This window comes from Pteropus alecto, unplaced genomic scaffold (genome assembly GCF_000325575.1).
Source record: "Pteropus alecto unplaced genomic scaffold, ASM32557v1 scaffold69, whole genome shotgun sequence".
Taxonomy (NCBI): Eukaryota; Metazoa; Chordata; class Mammalia; order Chiroptera; family Pteropodidae; genus Pteropus; species Pteropus alecto.
In genome coordinates this window covers 3,758,069-3,776,880 of record NW_006494610.1, presented here as the reverse complement: position 1 = coordinate 3,776,880, position 18,812 = coordinate 3,758,069, and the positions used below count along the sequence as shown (strand labels likewise).

General features: G+C 36.5%; 1 protein-coding gene and 1 pseudogene across 3 annotated transcripts in view; one reads left to right on the top strand and one right to left on the bottom strand.

Annotated features, from left to right (window-relative positions):
• The window catches only part of GRM3 (glutamate metabotropic receptor 3), a 206,799-nt gene that overhangs the window by 124,371 nt on the left and 63,616 nt on the right, over window positions 1-18,812 (top strand). For 2 of the 3 annotated variants that reach the window (XM_006925730.1, XM_006925731.1), the window contains one exon: window positions 7,399-8,254. The exons of the other annotated variant lie outside the window; for it this stretch is intronic. In XM_006925730.1, the coding sequence (XP_006925792.1) occupies window positions 7,399-8,254 (856 nt within the window). The remainder of the gene's footprint in view (window positions 1-7,398; window positions 8,255-18,812) is intronic. 3 annotated transcript variants of the gene reach the window in all.
• On the bottom strand, window positions 11,809-11,927 carry LOC112474057 (annotated as a pseudogene).

The following is an 18,812-nucleotide window of genomic DNA, read 5'->3' as shown; positions in this document are numbered from 1 at the left end:
CTTTTTTTAATTGACAAAGCTATATTTGTAATATTATTGTTATAAAAGTGACTTCGAGGGCCACAGAAAAATATGGATTAATTCACCTTGTGGCTCTCAAGAGGCATTGTCAAAAGTCAATATCTAAGGCACTAAAGGATGTGTTTCTATCAGGTCTGTTGGTGTCAAGTCACCCCGGGAGTTATGCTTTTGCCAGTGTTGCTGGCAAACACTAATGCACTCTGGGCCACATATGACATTAACCTTTTGATCCCATTGTTAGTGACTGGAATCCAAACCAATTCAGTTCCATGATTTCTCCTAAAGATAATTCTCAGGATAAAAAAGGAGCAAGGAGCAGATATAGACTAATTTAGTGGGTAAAATAACCTTCTTGTTCCTTCTGTAAGTTCCCACTAAGTGTGGATAGAAATAAAGTTATTCCTGAGATAGTGCCTTGTTAGTAAGGGAGCAACACAAACACTTGTCAAATGTGAAGTGGCACTGTCATGATGAGAAACCTGTGTCCTATAATGCCAGTCTCCTGAAAAAATATAATTCAATGAATCCCATGTGATCTATATATCATTTCGGCCTCAGTGATGAGCTGAGAATGACAAAATGGATAATCTACCTATTAATAAGTCCCTAGTCACACATAAAAAAATGAAAATGTCTGACTATCTGAGTTCCAAAGCACAGGTGTTGACTGCAATGATTTCTGAAAAGGTTGGAATAGAAATCAGGGGTTACTTTGAGCTCATTTTGAAAGTTGCTTCCATGATTAAGGGATCCTCTATCCGGAATGTCCATACAAAATCATAGGGATTGAGTCATGCTATTGAATTGGAATGGCAATATAAATCTTTGAGCAGAGTGTTTTGGGGGCCCTTGATGTGTAAGAATTAGTGACTTTTGCAGATTATTCTGAGTAAACTGACATTTACTACACTCTATTATAGGATTTCCTAAGTCCAGATTAATCTCTGGCCTTCAAAGGTGGGCTTCAGTCAACTTCTTTTATGCAAAACATTCCCAGATGTGCTGCAAGTAGTGTAGTCAAAAAAAAAAAAAAAAAAAGGTGACTAATCCTTTCCACAATAACAATAGGATTGGCATCCTTTATGGGCAGATAACTCATGTGATGTGAACAGCTTGAATTCCTCAGGCAGTTTCTCAACTACATACCACCTTCAGTTCCCATTTAAAATCTAAGCCAATCTGGAATGTTGTACAGCTAATAGAGCAACTTCATCAGTCTGAACAGGAGGGTCACTGTAGGCTCTTATCATCACAACTTTTAGAACTTGCTTTATGTAATAACCTGGGTTCTGAAGTAGCAGATTGTTCAAAATGCAGCACTCAGTGGTTCTCTTCCAGGCTTATATATAAGCATTCAATTAAAAGAATGAAACAAAGCATTCAGTATTGCATGTGATAAAACAACTGAAGATATAGGCTTTTGTAGAAACCAGCCCCAAAGAGATATAGGAATAGCACAGACTATAAAGGCAAACCCATCATTGAGTCTCCTGATTCTCAGGACAGGAGCAATGGGTTTTTTTTTTCAAATGGACACATTTCAGCTCTGCAGATAGCACTTTTCTTGGAAAGTAAGCATTTGATGCCTCTTTGCCATCTGGAATTTTTGTAGCTAAGCATAGGTCCACAAAAAAAAAACAAAAAAACAAACAAAAAAACCAGTGACTGTTGTTTCACTTTAAGTATTAGCACAGCCTCAGAAGTCAATAACAAGGAAAAATCTGAATATAATCCTCATGATGGACAATTACTTTAGTGGGAAGCTTATTTCTACTAGACTCTAAATTTATGTACTCCTGTTTGTCTTTTGTTAAAAGGAATATTTGGCATTATGTCACCACAGAAGACACAAAGTTCATGTTTGCAATGAGCAATCATTGACATCCTGAATGGAAAGCATGTCCACAGGACTAATGTAAATACCTAAGCATTTCTCCTTGAGCCAAAAAGAAAAAAAGTTAAGACATTTGTGACTTGATAGCTTACATTGAAAATATTGCAATACCTAATCCTGGGTAAATTCAAACCACCCAGAAAATGGATACCCCAATGTGTCTGAACATTGACTATAAAACTCTAGTACATGTTACATGTGGAAAGGGCTTCTGCTAAATCTGCATCCAGCCTCTCAGGCCCTAGGAAATAACAAGTTCTGCCATAAGGTCATGTGTTTCTCACATAAATCATAAACCTGTCATGATATTTATAACTTAAAGCTTTCAACCTCCCAGTTGAAATTTCCTCTGAATTCTTAAACAACTCTTGTTATCTCAGTAGATAGTCAGTCAGTAAACAAGTATTTATGGAGCCACCACAAAGTATAGACTGACAAAGAAAATGTATACTTTTAATAACAAGGAATGATTGCTTTAGTTCTCAAATCAAGTTCATGCCTTCATAAATAAAAGAAGACAAACATGTTATAACTTGAAATATATCATTACTACATTGTAGTGAAAGAATCTCATAAAGCAGAAATTAAGAGCTTGGATTGCAGAATGGATTCAATCAGTGTGGGAAGTTGAGCATAGTGTCAAATGCCTGGGATCAAATCCTGTCTTTCTCACCTATGGGCTCGTCAGTAAGATCCCTGGATGCTCTGTACCTTGGTTCTTCAATCTAAAATGGAATAATAGTATATCTACTTCATAAGATTGTAATGAGGACTAAGGAGATAATACATCTAGAACAGCTGGATCTAAATTGGAATCTAAAGAGAGCAAACCACTTAATAATCCCTCTTTGATTTTTGCCACCCTTGGATTTCTGGGGGAGTTCTGCAACATTCAACTTTGTATCTGTACCCTCCTATTCTTTCTTCAGTTGAGTAACTTTAACTTAATCCAGAAATGTACATCTCTCCCTCTGTAATATCACCCTATTGTCAAAAAGGGAGACTCATCCTTTGGAAAAATCAAGAGACTAGACTTTAAATTTTGCTTTACCACTTATTCATAAGCTTCAGTTTTATAACTTATAAAGCAAAAGGCTTATATTATCTTCATGGCTCCTTTCAGCTCTGGAACATAATGATCTTGTAGCTTATTGATATTTATTTTCCAAAGTCATTGATAAAAATTTAATCTTACTTGACCATGTCATACAGACTTTCTTCCAAGTTGTTCTCTTTTAGTATTTTTAACTTTGTCATCCAATTCCTACCATTTTTCCTTTTCCACAAGAGTCCAAATAATGTCATCAATTATACATCGAAGTCATGATCCTCCATAACTACAACTCTTCCCTAAATGGTACAGCTAATGTTGAAAAGATTGTAGTGGCATTGATTCTTAATGAATCCGTGCTGATTCCCAGTAATTGCCTTGTTCATTTCTAAGTGCCTACATGCTCCCTATTAAAAAACAGAAGGTTTTCTAGAAGGTTACCAAAATACATCATGCTTATTTATTCATATTTATTCTTGATTTAGAGTTCCTGAATTTGCTCTTACTCTTCCCTTTGCACCCTCTGACAGTCCTCCCATTATTGGTTTCTCAAAGATTATTGATGGTAATTACATCATTTAATCTGTGATTTCTTCCAGAACTCAGAACAGAGGTAAACTCAATTACTATGATTATGAGTTTTTCTTTCATTCTTCTCTCCTACTTTGATGTGGAATAACTTTTTCATATTACTGTATCGCCATCTCCAAGTTAGGAAATAGTCTCATTGGGGAGAATGAGGAAGCAAGAGAGACTGGGCAGTGTCTTTCTTTTACTCTTCTGGAACGGACTTTCCCATCCAGTGGTTCTCTCTTCCCACCGCATCTCCTGAAACATAATTTACACACAAAACAATAACAACAACATCAAAATCCACTTTTCACATTCTGTACCTTAATAGTCCTAATTCTCACAGGTTCATGCCCATCTTTTATGTTGCCATGGGGATGCCCAAGGACCCAACATACCAATAGTACCCAACCTTTGTCACTGGTTCTTTTAACACTCAAATCCCCCAATGCATCCTAGCAAGCCAGTGGGTTTTTTGGAGATCTTGTCTGTTCTGTCTTGTTGAGCTCTGTATTATCTGAATTGTTTTTTAAGTCTTTCTATCTCTCTTAAACTATATACTTTTTTATAGTCTCTATCTATGAGAAGAATATCTCTACCTTGAAAACATTTTTTTCCTAAAGTATATATAACTAGATCCTGATTTTCTTCCTTTACTCCTACTAATAACCTAATTGGGTAACTGTCTTCCAAAATTTCACATTACTTCCCCATCCTAAAATTGTTCATATTTCAAAAATGATGTCCAGTGTAGGAGTTCCCTTTATTCTTCATGCTTTCTCAGAGAAACCATATGGCCAGTAAAGCAAGTCAAGAATGTTTCAGATGCCCAGTTTTCAGACAAATGAGACAGGAAACATCCAGCTGATAACTATCTGGATATCCCCTAACCCTAATTTTAAGTTTGATGTTAAAAAGAATGTTCCTATTAATAGCAATTAGACAATCCCTGGTGTATACCACAACATTGCTTGGTTTCTCTCTTTTATTTTTCCTTTCTGAGTGCCTTTCTATGCTTCAAACTTCAGATTCACAGTCACACAGGAGAGGATAGACAGGAAATTATGAGAGAACAGCCATGGTACTTAAAGTGAAAATCTTGATTCTGCTCTTACTTTCTAATTATATGATTATTAACAAGTTTCTTCACTTAGCAGAACTCAGTTTTTGTACCTCTAAAATAGAGGTAATAATATCTTTCATAAAAGGTTGTTGTGAATATCAAAGGAGAATATATATATACACACACACACACACCCCAGTGCAGTGATAATGAGTTTTAAAACAGAATAAATACATTTTTTAAATGCATAAACCAAACTATGAACTTTATTCTTCTCTAAAAAACATATTCAAGTACATAAGGAAAAGAAAGGGAGATTTATAATCTGCTGATTTCTGTGGTGATTACTTTTTATATTAAGCATTTTTACTCCTATAATCTAAGGAAACTAATTTGAAAAGGAACAGCTCACCATGATACAATTAATTCAACACTTTGTTCTATTACTCAGTACAGGTGATACAATTGAGATTATACTTACTTCCCTATTAGTGTTCCATTCTCATGTTTCAGCTCACCAAATACACCTCTTTTTTCTAAAGTAGGTTGTAGTCTCATTAAACACAGAGAGAGACAGACAGAAAGAGAGAGAGAGCGCTATTCTTAAAATGATGGCAATAGTGCAGTTTTATTCTAACCCACCACCTTCCCAAAAATGCTACAACTTATTGTGCCCCTTCCCAGTGTAGACAATCATTGCCACATTGCCATTTTTCTGCACCTAGTTTATTCTCTTGTACAGCCTGTCTTGTTCATAAATTTGTAAATCGTTCTCAGACATCCTGGAGAGGTAGACATGAAGCCACAGGATCCTATCAGTCAAAAGAGAACTATTTTCTTTAGTACTTTCTCATTACTCATACCTCTTGAAAGAAGTTCAGCATTTAGGATTCTTTCACTGTGGTGCCTTGTGAAAATGATGTCTCTGGGCATCTTTCGGGTCCTTTCATTCTCTGCCTCCCTGAGGAGTTTAGTTTCTGATGAATATAACTTAAAGATGAGAACACTGTAGCATCAAGAAGAGATGGCCTCTCCAGTGTTCCCAGAAACTTCATAATCAGGCAAAGCTTATGCACAAACAAGGTCCAGTCTGCCACAGCAGTACATAAACCCAAAGGAAGCCAGGTACTCAGTATAGAAGTATTGACAATACTGGCTCAGTATCATCTCATTCAGGCTGAGTAAATGAGAAATGTTCCTATGTTCAAATGAATCAGTATAGGCCATTTTGCCCAGAGTCTCCTGGTCTCAAGAAAAGAAGAAATAAATGGTACAATAGCCTTCATCCCCCACTCACCTACCCATCCACTCAACCCCTGAATTAACTCACCTCCTAAAATACAAAAAGTCTTTATCAAATGTAAAATGCAAGAAAGATTTGGGTCCTAAATTTGCATTATATTGCATGCTAAGTGCCAAATTTTCTAGCTGTTCTATTTGTAGTTGAGTGAGAAGTACCAGGACTTGATAAAAATATAGAAAATATTTTTGATAGCTCCAGGCTATATCAAGTGTTGGTTTTATAGCAGGCCAGATCTCTAAGAACATGCTGTGTGGCTGTGTATGAACTTGGCTGTTGGTTTCCTTTGCCAGTTGAAATGATGATTAATCAGGGCTCAGATGTCAGTTCTTTTATGTTACTTGTGCTCTTTGCTAACAGCTGCCTATTTCAAGCTGTGCTTCCTACACGTCAAACATAAACCTGAAAGCACAATTTCCAGAAGGAAAATTTCAAGGTACTCAGAGTATATCGGAGTATTGAATGTTGTTTCTGATTAAAGTCCACTTAGCATATTATGTAACTCAACTAAAGTCAGTACACAGATAGACAAGTTCAGAACATGTGGGATAGCCAGGAAAAATTAGATATACATATAATCAGTGTAGATATTTAAAACATACATTTATGTAAATATTCTATGCATAAAAAATTCCTTGATAAGCTAGTGTCACTTTCCTTTTTTAATCTTTAATAAAGAAAAATAGTGAAATATTATTGATATGTGAATTATAAGAAATTTAAATTCTTTATTCGGAATAAGTTTTAAATACTTTGAAATAGATTGTTCTTTCTTGGCAAAGTCCTCAATACTTTCTCATTTGCTGTTTAATCTAAAATACCATAAGAATAGCATTTGTGTGCTTTCTTTTCACATAGCCCAAGTAGAAATTTTTTTTAAAGGAAAAGAAAATATTGTTCTAGCTTTTCTGAAGTTTAGAAAAATATATGCCTAAAATTTTGGGTGGACCAAATAAAATTGATTTTTTTTTTTTATTTACCCCAGATAATAAATGTCTAATTTGGACTGTCCATGTGGCATACAGCTCCCAAATTAAACTCTTTCAGAGACTGACGTTTTTAGCAAAAGAGGGGGAAGTGAGAATTAGACAACATCCAGGCTCTTCTATACAACTGCAGCCAAGTTGTCTAAAAACTGAATTTGGCCAATTCACTGTAGTTCATCGTTTGAGTTATAAGAAGGACCCTACACACTTCAGATCACCACACTGAGGACACCTGAACAGGATTGATCCTAGTCCGGGGTCTAGCATAAAGTCTAGGAGAGAGAAGGTTGCCCTTCTTATTTCTCTACTATGTCCTTTCCCAAAGCATAAACTACCTACTTGAAACCTGCTGCCTAATATTCAAAATACAGTACCCAGGGATGTGTCTGACAAAGCATCAAGAAAAGTTTAGCAATCTAGAGGTGAAAAGAAAGCTGGGTAAAAGGCTGGTATTATTCATTTTTCATGTCCGATTATTTACTTCTGGGTTTTTTCCCTTTCATCCTCCCCTAGGTGGCAAACCTACTTCGGCTCTTCCAGATCCCTCAGATAAGCTACGCGTCCACCAGCGCCAAACTCAGCGACAAGTCACGCTATGATTATTTTGCCAGGACCGTGCCCCCTGACTTCTACCAAGCCAAAGCCATGGCTGAGATCTTGCGTTTCTTCAACTGGACCTATGTGTCAACTGTGGCCTCTGAGGGCGACTACGGGGAGACAGGGATCGAGGCCTTCGAGCAGGAAGCCCGTGTGCGCAACATCTGCATCGCCACCGCGGAGAAGGTGGGTCGCTCCAACATCCGCAAGTCCTACGACAGTGTGATCCGAGAGCTGCTGCAGAAGCCCAACGCACGCGTCGTAGTCCTCTTCATGCGTGGTGACGACTCGCGCGAGCTCATTGCCGCAGCCAGCCGCGCCAACGCCTCCTTCACCTGGGTGGCCAGCGATGGTTGGGGCGCACAGGAGAGCATCATCAAGGGCAGCGAGCACGTGGCCTATGGTGCCATCACACTGGAGCTAGCCTCGCAGCCAGTCCGCCAGTTCGACCGCTACTTCCAGAGCCTCAACCCGTACAACAACCACCGCAACCCCTGGTTCCGAGACTTTTGGGAACAGAAGTTCCAGTGCAGCCTCCAGAACAAGCGGAACCACCGGCGCGCTTGCGACAAGCACCTGGCCATTGACAGCAGCAACTACGAGCAAGAATCCAAGATCATGTTTGTGGTGAACGCGGTGTATGCCATGGCCCATGCCCTGCACAAAATGCAGCGGACTCTCTGTCCCAACACCACCAAGCTTTGTGATGCTATGAAGATCCTGGACGGGAAGAAGTTGTACAAGGATTACTTGCTGAAAATCAACTTCACAGGTAAGCAGTGAGCCTTTAATCTTCTAAGGTACAAACAGGTGATATCAAAGAGAAATCAGATACCTTCTGCCTCGACCCAGAAATCATTATTTTGGAGACTCAAAAAAGGGGTTCAAACTGTTAAACAAATATTCTAAGATGCCATATGATGGCTCTTTGATGTTCTTACTTATTTTTGAGTGAATATCTTGGCTGGCATACTACATGAAGTTGAAATGCTCCATAGGCTGTGCTGATCATGGTAGCTGCCAGATGTGGGCTATGCAACATTTGCTCCCTTTCTTGTTAGCTGTATGATATGACACTCATGATAAGGGCATTTAATCTTCTTTCACAGACCTGGCAACTCTGTAAGGAACGTGAACTTCCAAGCTTTCTTTGTGGGTGATTTGAGCAAAGAATCTCATAACTTTCACAGTGAGTGAAAGAAAAAAAGTCACTCTTTTCCCAACGTCTAATTAGGGGTAGAAATGGAAAGCTACTCAGACCATGGTGACTTCTGGGCATCTGAGTTTATTTCCATGTCAGCATTGAGAGTTGCAGACTTTCTTAAATTGCATTATGAAATGAAACTTTTTCTGGGAGTCTGAGTATAAGCAAATGGAAGACTGATAGAAGTCATTGAGATACACTAGTGAAAATGTAAAAGTGTCTTCAAAGTGGCTTTTGCTGCCTCTCTATTTACTTCTAAATGTTGTTTTAATATTTCTAAATATAACATTGCATTTTAATGTATTACTAACATGAGAAGCATAAAATCTTTAGGTTTGCATGCTCCGGTAAGGTACAAGTGATATCATTGCGTTAATACACTGGTTCTAGAGACTTTAGCTTAATTCCAAATCATTAAATAGTAAGTAGTATTAGTGGGCACAAAATGTCAAAAATATTGTAATGATAAAATGCTTTCATTTACCTAAATTGTTATAATCTCTCACAGCACTACAGCATCACTCTAGTCTGCTTGGTATGTTTCAATTAATTTATCATTCAAGACATGAAGGCTTGTTGGCTCAGATCATACTATCATTGGAGCAAGTGGTAGTTCTCACTTCTCCCTTAAAGATCATCATTCAGAAGTCAAATGGCCTGAAAAAGCATTGGTAATACTGAGAGAGGGCCCATGACCATTGTTTCCTATTTTAGAATTCTAATCCCTAAACCAGCCATGAAAATAAGAACAAAAATGACCAGCCTGCATTTTTGCATATCTTTTCTTCATTCCACCCTGAGGAAGCCAAATGTAGTAGAAATCAGTGTCATTCCCTCCTATCCATCTGATAGATACATTCTCTTAACATTAGAATAAGTGGTAAAGATTAAACTTTTTCTGTGCCCTGTATTCCCACAGGTGTACTCCATATAGAAGTAAGCAAAACATGTAAAAATAATAGCAAATCAGCATTTATCTCAAAATCACAGATCAGTTCCCATTGATATCCTCAGTAAATAAGAATGGACCATAGATTCAGTAAAAAAAATATATATATTTCTTTACCCTAAATACAAATGAACTCTTAGGTATCTATAAATTGTATCTATAATGCACTTAATTCTTAAAGATGAATAAGATAAGCATCCTTCTCTCCTTTCAGACTACCTTAGGGTAATCACTTATTTTTATTCACCACATATATTAATTTACTTTGTGATTCTAGTTCATTCCTTATTCCCTAGCATGCAAATATATCTATTCATCAATGGTTTATAGAAAGGGAACTCTTAGATTTCAGGGAGCCCTTGAAAGGTGTTTTTGTTTGTTTTTGTTTTTGTTTTATTTGTTTTTTTCTTTTTTTATAGTTATTACAATATTATTCACTATATTCCTTATGCTGTACATTATATCTCCATGACTATTTTGTAACTACCAATTTGTACTCCTTAATCCCTTCCCCCTTTTTCACCATTCCCCACAACCCCCCTCCCATCTGGTAACTCTCAAAATGTTCTCTGTATCTACGAGTTTGTTTCTGAGTTTTTCATTTGTTTATTTTGTTTAGAATCCACGTATATGTGAAATCATATGGCATTTGTACTTCTCTATCTGACTTACTCCACTCGGCACAATACCCTCTAGGCCCATCATGAAATAACTTTTTCCATCCCTTTACTTTCCATCTGTGTGTGTCTTTTAATCTGGAGTCTCTTGTAGGCAGCCTGTAAAAGGGTCTTGTTTTCTTATTCATTCAGCCTCCCTGTGACTTTTGATAGGAGCATTTAGCTCTTTTTCATTTGAAGTACTTGTTGATAGATATATAGTTATTGCCATTCTTTATTTATATCTTTGATACATATCTTTTTCTTCTTCTTAAAGAAGTCTCTCCAACATTTCCTGTAATGCTGGTTTGGTGGTAATGAACCCCTTTATCTTTTTCTATTTGGGAAGCTCTTTATCTGTCCTTTGATTCTAAATAATAGTATTATGGGCAAAGTAATCTTGGTGGTAGATCCTGGGTTTTCATTACTTCGAATATTTTGTGCCAAGCCCTCTGGCCTGCAGAGCTTCTGTTGAGAAATAGACTGAGAGTCTTATGGGAGCTCCCTTGTAGGTAACTAATTGTTTTTCTTTTGCTGCTTTTAAAATTCTCTCTTTGTATTTAACCTTTGGCATTTTAATTATGATGTGTCTTGGTGTGGGCCTCTTCGGGTTCATCTTGTTTGGAACTCTCTGAATACTTCCTGGGGTTGTATTTCCTTCATCAGGTTAGGGAAGTTTTCTGTCATTATTTCTTCAAATGGATTTTCAAGTCCTTGCTCTCCCTCTTTTCCTTCTGGTACCCGTATGATGTGAGGGTGTTTTATGTAACCAAAATATTATATTCACTTTCTTGACTATTTGAGTCTTAAATGACAAAAAAAAAAAGGTAAATAAGGCCATTATTTGGGTAAAAAAACAAAAGTATTTTCTTTTTGTCTGCCTTGTTCAATATTATCTTCTATAATTTGGTTCTATAATTTGGTTCTATAATTTGGCTTGGCTATGCAGACCTGACCATAAAGTGGTATTTTAGCTTTCTCAATTTGTCTGACATTACCAGTTGCTCTCCATTTCTGAAGAGAGTAAAGGGTAAAAAATAGATTTAGTCTACAGAAAAGAGAGGGAATTTAGACCAGCCACCAGGTAAATATGATTAGCAGTGAGAATTGGACAGAAAATGAATTACTATGGGAAGATACCAGGATGCTAAATTAGCTAAATTTGTACATTAAAATACAATGTCCTACAAGGCCCTATCTGATCTGCCTCCTCCCTATCCCTTGTTGCTATCTCATCATCACCTTTTACTCTCTCTTTTTCTCATTTCACTCCATCCACCCTTATTTCCAAACTTAAGGATTTTTCACTGCCAGTTCTCTCTGCTTGTAATGTCCTGTCCCCAAAAGTCCCCGGTGGTTAATTAATTGCTTTACTTCCTTTAAGCCTTTACTTAAATGTTAGCTTCTCAACAAGGCCCACCTGGCAATCCTTAAAATTGCAATGTACTGTTCCAACCCCCACCACAGATGCCCCCATTTTTATTTAACCTGGTCTACTTTTTATTTTTATTTTTTTACAACTACAGCACCTGGTATTCCTAGGTGGTCTCCCATCTAAGTAGTAACCAGGCCTGACCCTGCTTAGCTTCCGAGATCAGACAAGATCAGATGTATTCAGGGTGGCATGGCCATAGACCCTGGTCTACTTTCTTACACTGTGATTTTTTTTACCTTCTCTCATACCACATCATTTATTATTTTCATGTTTATTCTTTGATCCTCACACTTAAAATATAAACTCCATGAAAACAGATCATTATCAGTTTTGTTCACTGATGTAGTCCAAGCATAATAGGCGCTCAGTAAATATTTGTTGATTATGGATACACTTAACACCCAAACTTGTATTTCCTTCTCTATCTCCATTACTAGATCATGAGCTTTTTCAAGGCAGAGAACATACATTTCATCTCTGATCTCAAATACCTAATGTAGTGTCTGGTACAGAGTGGGCATTATATAAGTGTTTACTGAAAGGATGAGAAAAACAATACATAGATTTATGATTATTTTTGTGAAATTTTAATGTATTTGTTTTGTTCATTAACAAATTAATTTCAAGAAAGAAAAGTGTATGACTTCTGGAATGGCTTCCTTTTTTTTTAATCTAAAAACCGTCCTTTAGTTATGTTCTATCATTGTATTTGAGATAAATTTATAACCAAATAGCATTAGTGCTGTATCTCTTATTCATCACTGTTTTATAGATGAAGCCTTAAAACTGAAAGTGATTTGTCTAAGGTCATCATCTGGCTGATGGCAGAAGCCAAGTCTGAAATCCAGGTCACTGGAGCCAATGCTGCTTTTATATATATACAAGGATCCTGGGAAGTTGAGGACTTTGATCTCAAATACCTAACACAGTTTCACACTAGATATTAATGGGACATTTATTAAAGGAATGAAAGATGATTGATCAATAAGTTCAAAATATGTTTCTTTTTGTGCTCCTTTTTATTTATGATCCCTTTAAGGCCCTGGGATCTTCTTTTTCGATTATTTGGAGCTAAGGTGGTTCATAAAATATCCATACTTTTAAAGTCAAGCCTCCAAATCTAAATCTTAGGATATATATTTTTTTAAGTTTCAAAGCATTTTTTATCAATAACATTTTTCTGTCTAAAACAGCCATGTCATCTAGAATTCTAAAATAAATACTTAAATAAGAATTATGTTTGGCGTCATGTGACTTTTCAAAATTGCTTTGAATAAAATTCCATGTGCTCATCATGTAAAAGGAAAGCTTAAACTGCTCAACAGTTAAAAGCAGAGGAAACAGAAAGGGCTATTAAACATTTAAAGAAATGCAATATCACTCTCATTTTGTGTGTTCACAATACAATATAATCTCTCACTTTTTATTCTGAGATCAGTTTCAGAAAGTGGAATAGAATAATATCACAGTTACAAAAGGCCTTCCTCAAAAATGAACTTGCCCTTACTCTTCACTAGTTAGAAGTGGAAATTCAGGATGTCAGATAATAATATCTTTACTTACTGAAGCACATAAAAGCATACTCAACTGTCAGAGTGATGTGGTAGCCAGAGTACACCCAATACAAAAGAAAGAGTTTATACTTACTGGACGTACTGCCAGAAGTGTTCCAAGACACATCCAATGTAGAGTAGGCCTTATCTTGGGAATAACATTCCTCTGTGTGGTTTGCAGAGATGGACTAAAACATTTGAGAATGGAGAAATTGAGAACTTAACAAGAGAAAATTCACTCAAGATCACATAATAAGTGACAGAACAAACCATCAGGGTCCTGATTTAATCGTTCATTTCACAGTTAGTTTTAGACTTTAAGCGAGGACCTGGGGACCCAATAATAAACAAGACAGATGCAGTCCCTACTTTGTAAACCTTATATCAGCCTCTAGGCACCAGAATAACCTCAACATATAGAAGCAGGATTATTGGAAGCTGCAATATTAGGGTCTTACATTCTATTTTGTGTCCTATTTTGGTTTTAGTTTTTGTTTTGGATTAGAAAATTTTTTGTATATCTTATGCCTAGAAAAATATCTAAGCTCACTGAATGAATCTTACTCTGTGGGCTTGACTTTCAAGTAAAAAGGACAACTTCCTGTTACTGCTGGACTGGTGGTCATAATGGGATTGGATAATGGAACACACAGCTCTGACAGTTTTTTGTTTGTTTTGTTGGTTGTTTTCTTTTTTCTTTTGCACGCTCATCTCTTGGTACCAGCAAAAAGAAAGACTACTGAGATCAGAGAAGACCTAGAGCCTGGTAGAGACGGTCCAGCCTTGTTCTTATGTTTATAATTTTTCACACCTGGAAGGGAGCAGAGGCAGCAAATGGGTAATTCAGCCTTCCTGCCCTACTCATCTCTGCATCTAACTCATCCAGTAGGTACAAGGATCACTCCTGGTATGGCACTGTAATCACAGAGCACAGGCCAAGAAGGGCAGATTTTATGGGACACTGCACTCCAAGGAATATGTTTGAGCTGGCCCCAACCCAGCAAGGCTCTCCTCTTGAAAAGTTAAGGGCCATCCAAGGCACAGCAAGGAAGCCAAAATGGTAATGGCCAGATCTTCAGATGAATGGGCTTTGAAGTCCCTGAAAGAGCAAACTGCTCTTGATCTTTCTTCCTCCCCTGGAACATTTGTAGTTCCCACAAAAGCACAGAAACTTGTTCCAGCTCTGCTGATCAAAAGCATTTCCAACACGTAAAGATAAATATCCTGTACTTCTTTCTTCCCTTTTCTCTCTGGTCAGCTTCCTGGGTCACAAGAATAAGATTTAAACCCCCAAAGGACACCACTAATGTGGTTACTTATTTGTTTATGCACCATGCATCTGTGCTTTAGTGCCTTAGAAGCTTGAGAAATTATTCTTATTTTAAGGTCACACGATAGAGAACAGGAGTCTCCAGAAAACGTAATTTTCCACTTTGGCCTGAGCTTCCTGCTGCTGCTGCTGCTGCTGCTGCTTCTTGTTATTATTATCCTATAGTTATTATTATGACTCATTATTATTTCATAACCCTTAATTTATCTCAATTCATTTGAAGAGCTACCCTAACAAGCAGAAAAAAATAATCACCCCCAATGAAGAATGAAAGAAATGGATTCGACCACCTTGCTTACCAGAAAAAAAATATGATAAATATACTATTTCCTAGATATTTCCAGACTTTTTGGACACTGTGGTATATTTACAGAAACATCACTTACATAGTTGTCTAGAGGTTGAAGAAAATATTCTGAGCATTTTTTAAAACTATAACTAATATATAGTTTAAAATTAAGTTTAGCCTACAATCCTGACCTTTAGCACACCCAGTATTATCCCACAATAACCTAAGTCTTCTAAAGGTTTCTAATCTCTGTTGCACTGGAGACACATGTTTTTCCACTTCCACATGCCTTTGTGCTACTACTCATCCTCAGCAGGACACTAGAAAAGAAGTATTTTCAATGGATTCAGAAAAAAATTCCTGACCAGAATGGCAATCATGTATTGAAATAGAAGACTTTTCTCTAAAGAATTTTAAAAGATTAGATTTTCATCTAATGAAGCAGAGATTAAGAATGCTGATGCTATACCCTGGGAAGTAGTCATTGAGGAGAATGGCTAAAGAATGCAATGACTGGTCACTAGTCTCACCTCCCTCTTACATTTAACAAATGTCCACAGTATCTTTAGTCACTGTATGTGACACCACCAGAAAAAATTATATAGTCATCCTTCACACATTTATCTAAACCCCTAGCATTGTACCTGGGGTAATGTACACACTCCATTTGTGTCTGATTTGTTCTAAAATTGTGATAGTGAAAGTATTCATTCTACTGTCTAAGACAAATTAGAATTTGATAAGGTGGCAGAGTCCCCAGAAGTTACAGTACTAAATAACATTTTAAAATAATCAAAGATTTAATTCCATCAAAAAACTGTAAACAATTTTACTAGCACAGAGTTGACCATATATTTGATTCACAAAATAATATCTCAAATACAAAATTATGTTCATACGCAAACTTAGCCACTGAACCAAGTAAGATTTGATGTTCTAAGACTGGCTGTTAATATTTTTCTCTATTTTTTAACTGTTTCTTTCAGCTTTATTGATATATAACCCACTATAATATTGTGTAGGTTTAAGGTGTACAATGTGCTGATTTGATACATTTATATATTACAAAGTGATAACACCACGGCATTCACTAACACCCACATCCTGTCACTTAAGTACCTTTTTTTGTGATGAGAACATTTAAGAACTACTCTCTTAGCAACTTCCAAGTATATAATACAGTATTGTTGCCTATAATCATCATGCTGTATGTTAGACCTTCAAGACTTATTCATCTCGGAACTGGAAGTTTGTACACCGTGTCCAACATCTCCCTGTTTCCCCCTCCCTCAGCCCCTGGTAACCACCATTCTACTCCCTGTTGCTATGAGTTTGGCTTTTTTAGATTCCACATATAAATGATATCATACAGTATTCATCTTTCTCTGACTTTATTTAGCATAATGTCTCTGAGGTCCACCTATATTATCACAAAAGATAGGATTTCCTTCTTTCTCATGGCTGAATAATATTTCATTGTGTCTATAATACTACATCTTTTTTATCCATTCATCTGTTGACAGACACTTAGGATGTTTCTATAACTTGGCTATTGTGGATAATGCTGCAGTGAACATGGGAATGCAGATATCTTTTCGAATTCCTGTTTTACTTTCCTTTGGATATGTACCCAGAAGTGGGGTTGCTGGACGATATGGTAGCTCTATTTTTAATTTTTGAAGGAACCACCATACTATTTTTCCATACTCGTTACACCAATTTACATTCCAACCAACAGTGTGCACATGCTTTTTTCCACATACTAACAATTGTTATCTCTTAATTTTGGTCATAGCCATTCTAAAAGGTGTGAGGTGATATCTCATTGTTATTTAGATTTGCATTTCCCTGATGATTAGTGATGTTGAGCACCTTTTCATGTACCTGTTGGCCATTTGAATATCTTCTTTGGAAAAGTGTCTAGGCAGTTACTCTGCTCATTTTTTAATTGGATTGTTTGGGTTTTTTTGCTGTTGAGTTGTATAAGTATTTTTTATATTTTTTATATTAACCCGTTATCAAATAGAGAGCTCGCAAATATTATCTCTCATTTTGTAGGTTGCTTTTTCATTTTGTTGATGGTTTTCTTTGCTGTGCAGAAACATTTTAGTTCGATATAGTCTCTCTTGTTTATTTTTGCTTTTGTTTCATTTCCTTTTGGTGTCAAGCCAAAAAAAATCATTGCCAAGACTGATGTCAAGGAGCTTACCCTCTGTTTTTATTCTAGGAGTTTCACTGTATCCAGTCTTACATTCAGGTGTTTAATACATTTTGAGTTTATTTTTATGTATGGTATAAGATAAAGGTCCAGTTTCATCTTTTTGCATGTGGCTGCCCAGTTTTCCCAGCTCCATTTGTTGAAGACACTATCCTTTTCCTCACTGTGTATTCCTGGCTCCTTTGTCATAAATGAATTGACCATGTATGCATGGGTTTATTTCTGGGCTCTGTTTTCTGTTCCATTCATCTGTGTGTCTGTTTTTGTTTGTACTAGTACCATACTTTTTTGATTACTAAACTTTTGTAACATAATTTGAAATCAGAAAGTATTCTGCCTCCAGCTTTCCTTTTCTTTCTCAAGTTTGCTTTGGCTATTTGAGGTCTTTTGTGGTTCCATACAAATTTTAGGATACCCTTTTCTATTTCTGTGAATAATGGCATGGGAATATATTTTTTTTTACTGCTTGACATTATTTTTTTTTAATTTTAATTAGTTTTAAGTATATAGTACATTGGTTAGACATCTATATAGTTAGTAAAACGATCCTCCCAATTGTTCCCTCCTTCCCTAGACCCTCCACCTAGCCAATGTATTATCGCTAATTGCAATCCCTATGCCGTGCTCCCCATCCCTGTGACCATACATCAGCTACTAATTTGTACTTCTTTAACCCTTCACCCCATTCTCCCAGCCCCCCAAAACCCTCTCCCCTCTATCCATCACCAAATTTTCCTCTATATTTGTGAGTCTGTTTTGATTAGTTTGTTCTTTTTAGTCCTTAGATTCTGCATATAAGTGAAATCATATAGTGTTTATCTGTCTCCATCTGACTTAAATACCTTCTAGGTCCATCAAAGCAGTATCTTTTTCCATTCCCTTACTTTTTATATGTAGGGGTCTTGTTTTCTTATCCTTTCAGCCCCTCTATATTTTGGTTGGAGCATTTAATTCTTTTCCATTTAAGGTACTTATTGATAGGAATGTATTTGTTACCATTCTTTATTCCTGTTTTTGATACATGTTTTTTTCTTCTTAAAGAAGTCCCTCCAACATTTCCTGTAATTCTTGTTTGGTGGTGATAAATTCCTTTAGTTTATTTTTGTCTTGTATTTAACCTTTGGCATTTTAATTATGATGTGTCTTGGTCTGGGCCTCTTTGGGTTCATCTTTTTTGAGACTCTCTGAGTTTCCTGGGGTTATACGTCCATTTCCTTCACCAAGTTAGGGAAGTTTTCCAACATTATTTCTTCAAACAGCTGTTCAACATCTTGATTTTCTTCAGTTATGCCAATCAGATGAATATTTGGAGCTTTAATAGTGTCCCATATCTTCCTTAAATTATTTTTATAGTCTTGGCATCTTTTTTCTTGCCATTCTGATTGAGTGTCCTGATTGGGTTTCCTGTCCTCTAGATAGGGCATGTGATCCTCTTCTTTATTCACTTGTTTATTCCTTTGTTTATTCCATTTAATATCCTTCTCATCTCAGATATGTTCTCCATTTCAGACTGGTTTCCTTTTATAATTTCCATTTCCGTTTTTATCTCTTTGTTGGAGTTCTCTTCACTTCCCAAAAGTTCATTGAGCATCTTTATAATTAGTATTTTGAACTTTGCATCTGTTAGATTACTTGACTCCATTAAATCTGGATCTATGTTCTGTTCTGTGTTCTGGTTTCTGCTTCTTTGTCTTCC